Source organism: Anticarsia gemmatalis, chromosome 11, assembly GCF_050436995.1.
Source record: "Anticarsia gemmatalis isolate Benzon Research Colony breed Stoneville strain chromosome 11, ilAntGemm2 primary, whole genome shotgun sequence".
Taxonomy (NCBI): domain Eukaryota; kingdom Metazoa; phylum Arthropoda; class Insecta; order Lepidoptera; family Erebidae; genus Anticarsia; species Anticarsia gemmatalis.
Window position 1 is genome coordinate 12,761,770 of NC_134755.1, and position 16,521 is coordinate 12,778,290.

At 36.1% G+C, this 16,521-nt stretch overlaps 1 protein-coding gene across 4 annotated transcripts; it reads right to left on the minus strand.

Moving 5' to 3' along the window:
* Nucleotides 1-1,024: 1,024 nt before the first annotated feature.
* On the minus strand, nt 1,025-16,190 carry Moca-cyp (nuclear cyclophilin protein Moca-cyp). 4 transcript variants are annotated; one of them, XM_076119732.1, is made up of 18 exons: nt 15,842-16,190; nt 15,642-15,747; nt 14,419-14,506; nt 13,025-13,054; nt 12,496-12,635; nt 11,979-12,093; nt 11,516-11,695; nt 10,792-10,864; nt 10,515-10,616; nt 10,074-10,146; nt 9,167-9,304; nt 8,275-8,407; nt 7,172-7,411; nt 6,079-6,756; nt 5,802-5,889; nt 5,301-5,397; nt 4,735-4,858; nt 1,025-4,360 (listed from the first exon to the last, which is right to left on the minus strand). In XM_076119732.1, the coding sequence occupies exons 1-18, from the start codon at nt 16,034-16,036 to the stop codon at nt 4,261-4,263; spliced, it is 2,700 nt and encodes an 899-aa protein (XP_075975847.1). In that variant the 5' UTR covers nt 16,037-16,190; the 3' UTR covers nt 1,025-4,260. The 4 variants fall into 4 exon arrangements, with proteins under 4 accessions (XP_075975847.1, XP_075975845.1, XP_075975846.1 ...); XM_076119730.1 differs by having other exon boundaries at nt 5,301-5,409; XM_076119731.1 differs by having other exon boundaries at nt 11,979-12,096.
* Nucleotides 16,191-16,521: the final 331 nt, after the last annotated feature.

The window sequence follows — 16,521 nt, forward strand, 5'->3', positions numbered from 1 at the left end:
TACAGACCTTTTCATCTAAGGAGAATTGGCTGTCAATTTTAACACAGTGAAACAGGGTATAAAGAAAGAATCGAGCGGCATTTATCAGATAAAAATGGGATGGATTTAAAATCGTATCTAACTGGCTGGGCACATATTTGTCATTTAATCAAATAGGAGAAAGAGAAAAAGAACAAGAGTAGAATAATGAGTAAATACAATAATATTATTGGATTAGTGAAAGGAAAAATATACGTTTTTTGAGTTAATTTCATTGTTTATTTTATGTTTTGTTTTTTTTTGTGATAATATGAATTTTAACTATGTATATTATATTTTTGTATTTGGTAATTTTCATTTTCTTTGCCTACGAAAGCTAATTTTAGATTGCTAACATCATCGTCACCTTAAAGTCACGCCTTCATTTTTCATTTTTGGACCTTAAAGCCTCTATGATAGTTCCGAGTTGTATTTGTGAACATTAGTGTTCTACTTAAGCTAAAAGGCTCTTAATAATGACTTCTCTAGGGCAAGTAAACAACCCTGTTCTCTTAGTAAAGATACAGTAAGCTGTAGCTGTTAGATATGTATATTTTTGTTTTATCGCTTGTGTTAAAATTGACAGCCAATTCTCCTTAGATGAAAAGGTCTGTAGTTACCAGAGTAATAGGTTTATCGTCGTGTCGGTGGAATATTCTGTAGCTGGAAAGACCTGTCGTCGAAATTGACATAGATGAAAGTTTCTGTCGACGCAATGTCCATAGGTGAAAGACTCTGTTGGGGAAAAGGAAATAAATGAATCTTCCTGTCGACGAACAGTCCAATGGCGAACCGGTCATAGGAGAACGGTTGCGGATTCCAACTCCCAGATTTTTGTGTGATATGCATCTCTGCTTGCTGGGGACGGCTTTTCAATGATATTGACATTCTTACTAAAAAAACAAGGCCTAGTAAAACGACAGACTTTTAAACTGGGTATAAACATGAGACGAATTTGTATTTTAAGAAACAATGAAAGTATTGGATTTGGAATAAAACAACACAATGAAGAAATACAATTTTATTGACATAACTATTAGGACTAATTACAATGTTCTCTTGACAAAATATCAACACTCCTATACTTAGTGACAAGACATGCATACGGAACACCAGTTTACAGAGTTCTATCATATCTTGCATAAAACTTCAATAAACAATGGACTAACTCATACTAAAACCTGTGCTCAAAGTTTAGTTATTTTGCGTACAATGTATGTAGTAAAGGTAGACTGGCAGAAAATGCCCCTGGCATTAAGTCCGCCTTTAAACAGCCCTGTATATAAAGTTTGAAATAAATAAATAAATGTGTGATAAAATTAGCTCGCCTTTGGAAATAAAAGAATATGATAATAAGCACCGTTTTAAAGGTCTACGGGTTATAAAGACTCCAGCAATAACTTACAGCTGTACAGTATATGCTAACGCATATCACAAGAAAGATTAGTGGAATCTCTCTGACATTTTAAAATGTAACGTCTAAGTTTTTAGTCAGCCCTTTCGGCATAGAAGCTTTTTCATGTCACTTTAGTCACACCTATCAGAACAATGAGCGTGCACGTGCACACTTACGTATACGCACGAACAAGTGCGTGTTCGCACGTATACGTAAGTCAAAGTATTAAATAATATAAGGTATATTACATGAAAGACAAAGGTAGTCAAAGGTTTAAATGCAAGATATGACAACGAACCCTTAGAATTAAATATAAAATATTGTCGTGTTACTAAAGAAAAACTGAAATATCACTTAATTTAAATCTTACGTCACTTTAAAATATTTTGATTAAATTAAGTGACAATGAAAGAATTTATTATCATTACATTGAAATCAAAATGGGACAAACATTTTGATAGTTCAGAATATTTCCTAAGGAAAAACTAGACTAACTACTAAACGACTGAATAGGAAATGAACCTAAGTCTATATTTTAAACTGTGACAGAGTACTATAATAATTCTAGATCTTGGAGCTTGTAAGATAAAGCTCATTTGATAAAGTTCGCATATTCGATGTTGGGTAAAATTCTATTTATATTTACAGACATGAAACAGGCACTAAAACGCGTTTAAATTTCATGGCCTATGTTAAAGCCCGAAATTCAACTCCTATTATATTGCTGAATTTCATCAAAATGTGTTCAGCAATTTAACTGAGAGTATAACCGCAAAGATACCTTTGCAATTATAACGCTGGAATAGTTTTTAAGCCCGTATTCATATCTACCGAGAGCAAGCGGACACGGAGATCAAAATGTATGGAAACATTTTACAATGATCTTTCTATCTTTTTCATTTATGATGTATATCATAACGTCTGTAAATATAAACAGAGTGTAGGGAAAATAAATAATACTAAAAACATGGCTATTACACGTTTAAGAAAGTCGTGTCAATTTATTTTGAACTTTATTGTGTAAAAATACGGTTTACAAATTGCACTTTACATTTGTTATTTCATTAACACTCTTTTTGGTCAATAATAAAAGGTAAATATTTTTTACAATAATTTGTTTTCGTCAAAAATATGGAAAAAAATGTATTACTCTAGTTACGAGTAAGTTCAAAATTAAATCTAATCAAATAACGATTTTTGTGTATTCTACAAACTATACGAAAATTATATTAACCACTAGATTTATATAACTACAAGAAAAACATCAAATATGTACCGTAAAAGCGATTTTTAAATAAGTCACACTGTTAACAATAGGCACCTTTCGATTACCTTCATTTCATTATGTGGTACCTTCCTGAAAATATTGAAAGAAAGGGAGCACCATGTATTTTATGCACTATAAAAAGCACTACGCATATTACTAATTGCAAAGAAATAGTTCTAAGCTGAATATCGTTAGTAGGACGCGATTTTTACGTATAGAAATTAATACGTGTAACTGCGTATACGCACGTGCACGTGTACGTTCGTAAGATCCAAAATTGTACGTATGTCATAATAGGAATTACAAAAATGAAGTCATTCGAAAAATCTCCTTTAAATGAAAATACGTATATTTAGATAGTTATCTGTAATTAATCGCTTTTACGGTACAAAAACACACAAATACATACCCATAGGAACAGTGTATATTCAAAGAAAAACATAATATCTTAAACTAAACATACTAATGAACGAAATCTTGAAGAAAGGACGAACATTTTTAGTGCAACCACTAACTAACATGTTCTAAAAAGGGGGCACGGGTACCCATCCATATTGGGATAGGACTCGAACCTGCTTTCCGTGGCAAGGAAGGAATTCAAAGTCCTTCTTTTGCTATACTAGTGGTTTCTGATGAACCTTCGACCATTCGCTTGAGATACTAACGCTTGCACCTGTAACGCGATTCTATACAGTCTGTACGAGTATCGAGAGTTTGACATTTAAAATGTACTATATAAATAGTTCTTACGACGTCCGCTAGATCCGTGGATCTGATTTTCATACAACATTTCTCGATAGCTATCCGGTTGTCGATAATCGATAGTGGTAGAGAATCGCGCTACTATTACTGCTCTTATACTCGCACATATATAACCCTACTTAACTGTTATATAGTACTGTTATAGTCAAAGTCCTGTGTTGATCGTAAGAAACATGATATATGCCTCTCGTGTCAGTACCCTGGTGTATCAAGGTACAAAATGCATATTTAAACTTGAAACTTAGCAAGGGTGAACGCAACAAGATATTTGTCAACATTTTTCATCTTCATTTCAAGATAGTTTAAATGGATCCGTTAAAAGCCCATGTTTTGATATAAAATGGTGTCTTTTACTACTTAAATGAAGTACTCTACAGTTTTAAAGTTAAGCTAAAGTTACTAACTTTTGTGTTGCATGTGTACTATATTAGCATTAACACAACAATAGATTATTTATCATGAATCGCTAGACGTTCCGGCACACATTTTCTTGCCTATGGTAGCCGGCAAGGGTTACCAAGTCAAAATGTCTACCAAACCTAAGTAAATAATCCATACTAATATTATAAATGCGAAAGTAACTGTCTGTCTGTCTGTTACTCAATCACGCCTAAGCTACTGAACCAATTTGCATGGAATTTGGTGTGGACATATTCTGATACCCGAGCAAAGACATAGGCTACTTTTTACCCTGGGAAAATGACGCATTCCCATGGGAAAATTCAGGTGGCGGACAAAGTCGCGGGTAAAAGCTAGTATTAGTGTAAATATCTTGTCACGAAAACCCATTGGCTAGTTACCGGGCGCAGTGTCCGAGCTACCGGTCGGACGACGAGCGGCGACGGTCGCGGCGCTCGCGGCGGGGACTGCGCGAGCGACGCCGGCGGGACCGACGCTCCGAGCTCGAGTGCCGACCTCTGTGGGACAGGAATAATAATATGAGATGTTGTGTATCAATTACAAATTGGAAAATGATAACAATTTAGATAAATAAATAGTATTTAATAGGGTTAAGGAAAATTATTTAGTAGGCAAAGGGCTGGGAGATTTCATATATTTATACAACTCAGGTTATTTCCCATTATTATTATTATTATTCTCTACACAAGTGTATCGCATAGCTGATAACGACTTCGCTATCATTATGGGTAGTGAATTCTTCGATCTTTGCTTTGAAATTATGTAGACAGTACCCCGTGTCGTAGTGCAAACTATTCCGATCTAGTCACAACAACATCTGACTGAAACAGTAGCGGGATAGCGGTGTCTGAACTGGATTTGTGTAACTTACCTAGAACTGCTACGTCTCTTGCGGTCTCTGTCGGAGGAGCGACGTCGTCTGCGTGACTTGGAGTCATCCTCGGAGTCTGATGAACTGGCCGAGTGAGATGGCTCCTTCTTCTTCTTCGCTTCCACTGAGAAACACAAGAGAATATATAACTAATTGGAAAGTATACTTTTCTTCAGCAATTAAATAACCTTATACCCGCAGCTGAAATGCCTGGCATTATACCCTTCCTTGGTGAATGAAGGATTAGATCTATTTTAAAATGTTATCCTAATCGGTTCAGCAATGGGCAGTTGCATAATTTTTTTTTATTAATTTCAGTATCGATGGTCTTCTATGGAATGCCCGGCATTGTAAAGCACCAGTGACTTGCCTTGAAGGCTACATTTTCGTGATTATTTATAAAGTTAGTTTTTACTTATTCATCGTGAAGTTCTTTTTTAGAGATATAAGAACAGTAATAGCGGATAGAGAATCTGTTTAAAAAAGTCCCAAATATTCCATAAGAAATAACGCCCAATAAATAATATCTAAACATGTTCATTTCTCTGAAATATAATGGTACATACCTGCCGCAGCGGCTTTATTCTCCCGGTCCCGTTGCCTGGACTTGATCAGACGTACAATCTCCATGAGTTCCTTGCGAGCCTCGTTCCTCTCATCCTCCTGCACAACACCCTGAACTTTTACTTCATCACATCTTTTATTTAGTACATAGATTCATTATATCGTTATTTTATCGGTGTTATATAGCCCATTTATCGAGGAAGGCTATAGGCTATATGTCATCACGCTATCGCTACGACCAATAGGAGCAGAGTACCAGTAAAAAATGTTAGAAAAACGGGGAAAAATTTCACCCATTCTCTTTAATGTGACGCAAGCGAAGTTGCGCGGTTTAAGATAATTAACGTCATGGATATTGAATTTCATTAAGCTTAGCTACCAGTACCACTTCTACTAGACTGGCTATCAATTGAGGATCGTCCGTTTCTTTGGATCCGCTATTGGTAATAAATACAACTAGATCCGAAGTAAATATAGTGTTATATAAAAGTAGAGAGAATTACCTTTTTCTTATCATCTTCTTGCGGAGTTCTCTCGCCACTTTTCTCACGGGTTTCCGTCAACGAAGGTTTGCGATCATGAGACTTAGACCTGGGATACATAAATATATCAACTATTTAATGTTTATCAATAACGCGCTAACGGAAGTATATAAAGAATGTAAGCAGCCCAAAAAAAAGTAAAATCTTAAGGAAGAACACCTTATTGATATCACAAAGCCCTTTGACCTCCAAAGCAATCAAAATCCCTTTCAAATTCTTAAAAATATGATAATCTTACCGTTCCTTTTCTTTGACGGGCGACGGCGTGCGGGACCTTCTCCTTCTCTTATCACGATCATCATCCTTTTTATCCCTATCATCGTCTCTAGACCTCTCACTCTTCCTATCTTTACTCCTCTCCCTCCCCCCGGACCTCTCTCTGTCCCTCCGTTCAGACTTCTCCCTATCACTTCGTTCAGATTTATCTTTTTTATCATCTTTTCTATCAGTTTTTATGTCTCTTTTCTCTGATTTGTCTTCTCTTTTATATTCTGTATGTTTTGTATCTCTATCGTCACGTTCGCTGCGGTGTCTCTCGCGTCTATTATCGTCTCTATCTCTGTCCTTTTCGCGGCGATCGATATTGTCCTTTTCTCTACGGTCAGAAGATTCCTTTTCGCGTCTGTCAGAAGCATCTTTCTCACGTCGGTCAGCCACATCCTTTTCCCGGCGGTCAGAACTCTCTTTATCACGACGTTCAGCGTCCTTTTCACGACGGTCACTTATATCTTTGTCTCGACGTTCAGAAAGCTCCTTCTCCCGGCGGTCAGGTATGTCTTTTTCACGGCGGTCAGCCATGTCTTTTTCGCGACGGTCAGGTATGTCTTTGTCACGTCGGTCGTCTCTTTCTTTCTCGCGTCTGTCTTTATTGTCACGCCTGTCGAAGCGGTTGAAACGTTCTTGGCGTTCGTCTTTTCTGTAGACAAAAGGTTTAATGAATGCTTTTGATAAGTATGACTTAAATAAGTAGTCAAATATAGAGGGAAAAATATCAAACTTTTAGCAGAAATAGGTCTTAATAAAATTTAAATCTTTCTTGTATTCTTATTTATTCTATAAATGTAGTTCGTAAAAATCATGCTGTCTCAGTCACTTTAATTTGTATTGTATAGTCAGAAATACTTTTCTTTATCACTTAGAATTAAATGACGTATTAATTTGCGGTTGATTGATAAATTGTGTATAATCAAACAGCAACAAAGATTTACTTCTCTATACTTCAAAACCGAATAAGAAAATTATCATGAAATGTTACATACTGCGCATTGCACTCAGTCTCAAGAAACCTTTGAAAAAAGGCAGAAAACTTTGTAAATACATAAAATACAAACCTCTGATCTCTCATCGTATCCCTTAAATCCCTCTTCTCCCCTCCCCTATTGAAGGTACTGCGCAACAAACTGAAGGGGTCATAGCCGTCCTTAGTCTTTTCTTCCTGAGTGATCTTAGTGAGGCCTTCAGACACGTTGGCGACAGCTGATGATAGCTTGGGAGCCGCGTAGATGGCTGAGGACGGACCCTCGCGGCGACGGTGCATGTCGCGGGGGTGACCGTCGCGGTGCTCGCGGTCCCTGGGGGGAGAAAAGGGAAATGGTAAAATGGTGAAAATGCATTTTTTTTTTCATTTCTATTAAACGAAGCTTGGAAATAAATCAAACAGTTGTCAGAATCAACTGTAATTTTGTGTGATGTTTCGTTTTTTTAATACAATTCATATCAATAGACGCTTTGGACCTCCAAAGCTATCAAAGTGTTTTCTTAGGAAAACAACTCTAAACTTGGGATCTCGAGACCAGCGATCGTGTTGACACAATTCAACATAATAGAGAATATAGCTTTTGGTACATTTACGACGATATTTACGATATACCGACGGTTTTCAACATTTTTCTTTCCTCTCTTATATCTTACAATTCCACTACTTCAATTAATCTGCGTCATCCCAGTGTAAACAGTATTAATAGTGTATTTGAAAAGTATTAAGTAAAGAATAATCGTAACCTGAAGTACATCAGCTGTTAACACATACATACTTAAACGAACATTCAGGCTATATCTTATTTTAAGTAAATACATAGAACCTCTTAGAAATTGGTTAATGTTAGCATAAATAAAACAACTTTAACTGCAATAAAACTACTTCTAAGAACTCTTTTATCTAGAGCTGTATAGTTTACTAGCTGACCCGCGCAACTTCGCTTGCGTTACATAAGAGTGAATGAGTCAAAACTTTCCCCGTTTTTGTAACACTTTTTGCTGGTACTCTGCTCCTATTGGTCGTAGCGTGATGATATATAGCCTATAGCCTTCCTCGATAAATGAGCTATCTAACACTGGAGGAATTTTGCAAATCGGACCAGTAGTTCCTGAGATTAGCGCGTTCAAACAAACAAACTCTTCAGCTTTATAAAATTAGTATAGATTATAATGTTACCTCTGTTGATCATGTTTCGGGTTAACACCGAGTGCTAGCGCCAACATATCCGCACGACTCTCGGCCGGGTCGCGCACGGCACGTTGACGGTCCGGCTTCTCGGCCGGCTTGCGTTTATGACCCACGTCTCCTTCTGAAGCAATAGAAAATACATTTATTGCGAACTTTTTGTTTACACGTTTGTACCTGTTTTTAAGTGATGTTTATTAATAAATACGATATTGAATTGTATATTTTTTAATTATATAACGGACAGGTATGTATGACAAGATATACCTATGTATGTATATAAAGTAATACAATGTTGTATGGATGGAAGCGTATGACATTCTGCGTTCTCTGTTCATTGTGTTACTAATAAGCAAGAAACAAGGCAATTCTATACATGTATACAACTTTAAATAATTTCATGGATTTGGTGTAAAGAAATATAGTATGAGCAATAACTAACTATCATATGGATTTATGAAATGTACTGGTTCAGAACAGTCCGACAAAAATATGTTATACCATCGTGTAGTACGTGCACGTATACGCATGTAACTTATGTACGCCTAAAACGTGCTCATATTTCATCAATCAGTCAACTTGATCGAAGTGACGGGCAATAAATAATAATTAACCCTTTGACCGCCACGGTCGGCTATACTCTACAAACCTATTTTTGTCAATATTTGCCGAACAAAGCGTCGTGAGCACTTTCTGATTTGTCGAATAAAGCCGACCATGGCGGTCAAAGGGTTAAGTACCGTAAAACATTACATATCAATCATCAATCGTATATAAGACCCATTTACAGTCAATTAATGAGCTAATACTAGCCCTAGACACATTTTATTATACAACATAATACATAGATACAAATACAATATTTCCTTAACAGTGTGGTTACCATCATGTTCGATATCTTCCTCAAAGTCCAGCGCATTGTAGTCTATTTTGTCCGGGCGAGTCAGTTCTGAACCCTGGGTTGTATCCAACTCCCCTTCTTCCTTCTCTGATGCTGGCTTCGGAGTACTTTCCACTTCGCCTACAACAAATATAGATGCTTAATGTCTTGAAGAAATAAAAGGTTGGTTTATTTACAGTTTGAAATATATAGTTCAACTATATACTACTGGAATAGTTAGAATTTAATTATGTATGTACAAAATAGTGTAAAGAGAAATAAAAACACAACACAATAAAAAATATATTTAATATCTCTTACAGTCTAATATCTATTACATGCTACGAGATCTCGTTGTTTTTTACATCTTTACTACATGGCTGGTCGACAATTTTTCACGATATAACGTGAGCTCATATCCTGAATAAGTTTTGATCGCAGAATACCTTCAATAAAGGATATCACAAAAAAATAACAACTATTTCCTATCAGAGTATAACATTGCCTAATATATACCTAGTTTAAATACAAAGAATAACATGAAAAATTCGTTTGTTTGTTCATCCATACATCTAATATTTGTTTGTTTGTATGTCATCATTAACTTCCTTCCTTTCATAGTGACCCATCTACATGCGTATATATTGGCTGTGGGTATAACAAATAATAATTAAAGACATATGAAACTATATTTTCAAGCAATCTTGTCAAATTATTTAGCAAATTAGTTTACGCAATCAAAAACATAATTAACTAATGTTAATCACACTAACATAACGACAATTAAAACGTATAGATACTTACAGATATTGCGACATATTTTAAGGATAGCAAATATTATTATAATAAAATAAATAAAAAGAAGCTTTTTGTGTAATAAGTATGTGTTTGTTTTTATTACTATACTCACGAATCTGCTGTTTTTCACTAGGTCTCCTAGTAGCTTCTTGATGGTCCCTATCAGCTCTCTCTTGTTCTGCGCGCTGTTGAACAATTACAGTATTACATTTTATAATAATAATATTATTACTTGCTTAAACTTATTATTTAAAGATGAAAAATAGATGTCTAATATGTATATGCAAATGAACCAAACAACTGAAACACTTTCGTTACATTTTATTGAACGATTTTTAAGTCCGCTTGGAAATAATTGCGACGGCGCGGGGTATTACGCTTCGATGACTGAGAGCTTTTAGCACTGGGCCTATGTTCATTTCAAGTTTTTTAGCCGTGCATACTTATACCCTTTACAATTAATGGCGAAGGTTGAAAGCAAGTTTTCTTTTCTATGTAATAAACAAGAACACTAATAACTTAAATGAGTATAAAGACTTGACGTTGTGTTTACCTCAAATTCTGACATTTTGATGATACGCCGCTGGGCTTGTCTCCAGTGAGGGGGGGTCACAGATCGTGACCGAGACCGGGAACGAGACGGTGTGCGATAGCGCTGTGAAAAAACATAGTACATTATAAAATAAATACGATTAGAAAATTTAAAGTTCCAGTATTTATATTTACGTATTTATGTACGTTCGTGGAACTGCATCGAACGAGCTAAATACGTACGTATATCATAAAACCAATGTAAACCAAATATCACATAATCTAGAACTATTACTTACGAAAACGCCACGTCCTTTAATAACGCGACCACTGCGAGTGAATGAGCGAGGCTCCCTCTCGCGGTACCTCATCCTGGAACACACAAATATTACATAATCCTAGCCTTTTAACACCCCCGTAGAATAAACCCCATTATATATGAATAGATACATATAAATATGATTTTTCTAAACTATAAAATATTGTCATTTTGTTCATAGTGAGTCATTATACAATATTGAACATCCCTCTTTCCCATTTTTTGACTTTAAAGTGTTAATGTATATTGTAGAGGTTCTTTTCACAGTCATTAAAGACAAAGAGATTGCGATTTCATAGTTTAAAAATTGAAAAGGAGAGTGGGGAGGCTCTTTACTTAGCAGTGGAACACTCAAACAGGCAAGAAAAAGTTTAATTGATAGTATAACACAAACTTACATCAAAAATCGACAAAAGCTGCAAAAACAAAAGTGACTATTACCACAACTTTTCCTTATTACCTGTTGACCCCCTATATCACGCCCTTTTTTTTTCGTTAGGAAAATGCATTACTGCCTGCCCCGCTCCAGGGAGGAAGCGGGGGTCTGTCGGGCTCTCCCGCCGGCTAGGCGATCCGACTTTTAAATTTGGGCATACCGACTAAAAACCTGACAGTGTTCCTTCAACAGTCACCATAAAGAGGCCAGGACGCGGTACCTCCAATTGGATACTCCGCGTCCCCTATTCCGCCCCCTACTACATTACCTCTCTCGGTCGCGTCTGTTGTCGCTCCTATCGTCTCCGTCCCTGCCCCCTCTCATTAGGAACCTGTTGGTCGGCACGTCTGGTATCTCTCGAGGGTCTATCTTCGATGTGGTTACTAGGGGGTGAGCTGGTGTTTCTTCAGCTTCCCCTTCCTCGGGTTCTGAGGGCTCGGAGTGACGCCTGGGCGCAAAACAATCCATATTAATTGTTGTTCGTTTAATGTTTTTTTGAACTGACTTCATTAAAAAATTACAAGATGATGGATTATATCCCACATATTATTCTATACATATTATCGTATTAAAAATAAAATTAACACGGATATTTTTGGTCAAAATTACTTAATAGCTACTTTTTTGAATTTGTATGTTATGAAAAAGAAGTTACTAATTATACATTGCCTTAAAACTTCCAAAGTAAAGAACCCACTCATTTTAAATGTTCTAAGTAGAAGTAATCTCACCTCTTCTTCTTCTTCTCCTTCTTATCTTTCTTCTTCTTCTTGTCCTTCTTGTGAGAGCGTTCAGATTCTGCATCACTCTCCTCTTTCTCTTCCTTCTCTGGTTTACGCTTTTTAGCTGCTGTCAACAATAGAAAAATTTATATAAATCATATCCCACCCCATTATTACACTACTGACGTAAACATACTCCTAATATAAGCTAATTCAGCTTAGCTGTAGGATCTAATCGAATTGCTTGTATCACGTAAACCACAACGCCAGAAATGTACTAAAACAATATTGTGTATTTTTTTCGTAAAAAGGAAATCTCCCGCACTAGGGATTACTTTTGTGTCGCGAGGACTTTTACAAACAACGGACAAAAAGTACAACCAGACTGAAATAATTATTTGTGGATCGCCCAAAATAATTGTTCCGTCTGAGAATCGAGCCCGTGGCAATAGTAGCAGTGTGTCGACCTAAACCCACTGCGCCACGGAAGCAGTCAAAGGTATAGTGAAGTATTTTATTTACATACCGGGTTGCAAGCGCACGAGCTGCCCGCAGTTGGTGACGGCGACGTCCTGCAGCGGGCGCGCGTTGCGGTCCACGGCCAGCGCCTCCAGCTGCCGCACCAGCGTCGCGCCGCCCACCACGTGCCCGAACACTACGTGCACACTGCGGGGGGAACGACACTTAGTATTTATTGGGATGTACTTAAAATCTAGGTAAACTATTACTTGTAATTTTAGATCATTCTTCTACAAATCATTGAACTCCATCTTTACTTGATAAAGAAGAAACTAAGGGAAGTGTAGACGACTAAACCTCGTAGATTCGCATCGCAAGCCACAATTTTAATGTGACAACACTTGTGGCCTAAGAAAAAATATAATTTCGAGAGTAAAATAAGATTAAAATCAGCCGTTTTACTGTGCGTAAATGTCTTTTAACAATTTATTACATTAAATCTGATTTAAAAAGAGACAAAGGATTTCTTTCACATGTTATTATTCAGGCGTAGTATAATTACGAATTAAAGATAAATTAAAAAAGTGTATACTCACTTGTCGAGATGCGGCGCCGGCTGTGTTGTTCTACAACACACAGAACACAAGAACAATGATAGCGCAGCGGAGCGGGGACCGCCGCGGCCGGCAGCGATCTCTACACAACGCATACACAACCACTTTCATATGTCACTTTGATACATAGCCTGCACTCGAGAGATGATAAACTGTACTGGCAAAATTCATTAAACAAAAGTAAATTTTTGAGTTAAGTCTATACTAATTAGTTAAGAATTCATAGTTGCTTAAACAGTTTGGTGCATGAAAACTATACTGGTATCATTAACTGACTTGCGGATGCAGAATGTTACAATCAGAGATCAGTCTACAGCTGGATAATTAAATTGGTTCTTTGAAATGGAACTAAGGTCTTTATCCCGTTGCTTGAGACCAGGGCAGTATAACCTGTGTTATAATGTCAAGTTAACTAAGTTTAAAATGAATGATCACTAAATAATATTAGATTATAATGTTCTGTGGAATTTTAACTTATGGAGGACATTCTGATACAACTCTTTGTTTCATATTTTTAAAGTTGTGTGATTTTAATACTGAATTTTAATATGTTTAAACATCTGTGACTTTCTGTGAATCTGGAAACATGTTTATAAAGTAATTTTATACTTATCAACTCTCATTAGTCAGGCTATAGACAATGGGTAGCACAGTTTTTCTTTTTTTTTTGAGTTACTATGCAGTAGAATACTGGATTATAAGAGTTTTTTCAAAATATTTTAGTTCATAGTTGTAGGAGTTGAACCCACAATACACAGGGGAACTGCTAGCCGCATCTGTAGCACCTCTAAAGAAAGGATTCCAAGGATTATTGGAAGGGGAAAATATAGATTTGCCATAAATATAAAAGACAGGAAAACATTAAATGCTAACATTTGCACATAATTTTACTAATATTCAAGGTGGTGTGGATAAATTGAAAAAGGTGTCTTAACACATTTTCATTTAAAAACCCCAGACATTGAAATTTTAAAAGGAGAGTTAATCTTTTAATTAGTATTGAACATTTGTACTCTGCCTCTGTGATGCAGTCAGTAATGAATTGAACTACTGACTATGAGTATAAGGTATCTGGTTCAATTCCCAGGTCTGGCAAAAAACTATCATCTTTTCTAATTCATATTTTTCCGACGAGTAATGTGCCTGGTAAATGGCAATAGGCTTTCTCTCTGTTACGTAAATACTACACTACAGCTTACACCTTCAGGTATAACTCATGATGCTTATGTAGTGTATAGCTGAACCATTAGTCAAGCAATAGTGTCTGAAAGTAAAAGGTCTATTTCATTGGTGACCTATTATGGTGTATGTGTTGCCTCCTGTGAACAATATTTACCCATGATTATCACCATCTTACCCATATCCATATAACTTACATAAAGAATTGGGACCCATTAGTGTCTTTGCCTCTGTTGGCCATAGACAACAGATATGGCCTGTCATGTTTAAGCTCGAAGGTTTCATCTGGAAAAAAAAGACATTTCATTTGTCAATAGTAGCATTTGTGTATAATTATAAGTTATATAAATTATGTATGTATTAGCATATTTATATTTTTAAGCTGTAATTTGTTTATTGTATTTTCTATGGGCCTCAGTTGCCTGAAATAAATGAATAAATAAAAAAAAATCATACACTAATACTCAGTGCAGTTTTTTAAAATTGGACCTACTTATGCAAGTGGGAACCAATGCACATTAGTCACTGAGTCTTTACATACATGACACTCAAATTATGCATTCTAGCTGCTCAAATAAGTAAATGGTTTCTGTGTACCTACTGCTAAGCAGGTATACATTACTGTCTTTTGCGAAACAAACCCTTATTAGTCAAAAAGTTTTGTTTCTTCAAAACTATTGTGCTGTGTGTTGGTTGCTATTTATATTACTAACTAACTTTAATTTTCTTAATACAGTGCAACCTTGGTATAGTGAAACTGTAGATTGAGAAATATTTCAAATACCAAGCCACTAAGTAATTTGTTAAATAATTGAGGAAACCATTATGTTTTGAGTTTCATTATATTTAGATAAGACTGTAGTGTAATTAGTATATACCAGCTAACTGTGCAAGAGTTTGTTTATAGTGTAAAATATAATATTTAGTTTATAATCTATACTAATATTATAAAGCTGAAGAGTTTGTTTGTTTGTTTGTTTGTTTGAACGCGCTAATCTCGGGAACTACTGGTCCTATTTGAAAAATTCTTTCAGTGTTAGATAGCCCATTTATCGAGGAAGGCTATAGGCTATATATCATCACGCTACGACCAATAGGAGCAGAGTACCAGTAAAAAATGTTACAAAAACGGGGAAAATTACGATTTTCTTATGTGACGCAAGCGAAGTTGCGCGGGTCAGCTAGTGTATGATATGAGATAGAAACCAAAATAATAAACAAGAAGATAGGGTCAGAATTACTATCCTTCATGCAGGATTTGTATACAATATCATTCCTTCACAGAGATAGTTGCAGACAATACATTAGGAAAAATAGCCAACTCCTTATGCAATTAGAAATACTAGAGAAGAAGGTCTATCACTTTAAAAATCAACTGTATAAAAAACATTACAAATGTACCTTAAGTACAATATAATACCTTCAAAAGTGCCTCCATAGATGGATTCACCTCCAGTTCCATTGGCATTTGTGAAGTCACCTCCCTGAATCATGAAGTCCTTGACCACTCGATGGAATACCATACCCTGAACAGAAAACATAACAGATTAGAGTCTTACATCACATCTATCTAAACTGGGAAAGAGAGCAACGTGTAATTTGGTAGCTTTTCGTACGAACCTTGTAAGTTAACGGCTTCCCTGTATTCTTCCCAACGCCCATATCTCCCGCGCATAGAGCGCGGAAGTTTTCAGCGGTCTTCGGAGCGACATCATTGAACAATTCGAAGACCAGGCGGCCGGATGGCAAGCCACCAATCGAAATGTCCATGAAGACACGCACCCGTGCCGCTTTCGCCTCACCGTCCACAGTCATTTTAACTATTTAACCACTCACACGCAATGTTATGAACACAAACACAATCCACAAAGGTTATAGGAGTAAACGCACACGCTTTTTATGTAAAATAACGCCGTTTTCGATTGGGATATTTTCCAAAGAACGTACGAAAAAATTTACTTGTCAAACAATCGATTGAGTTGCCAGTGTTTCACCAAAATGTGATTGATCAAACATTGAAATGCCTGCATTTGCATACCTATTGCCTTCGATTTTGTTTTCTACTTCATTTTGCAATTCGAGAAGCAAAGAATAAGTTGTAAGTTTTTAATTCTCTGATTCTATAAGAGAAGAGAGCTGTTGTTTGTATTTTTAACAAATGGCAATACCAATTTTCGTAGGGATGTTCAAATGAAATTGCTATATCGAGGACAGCTTTATGTCTATTCTTATTTTATTAAATTCTTCAGAAATAAAAAATCAACGTTATGCTAGTCAATGGGAACAAGCTGGGGTTTCAT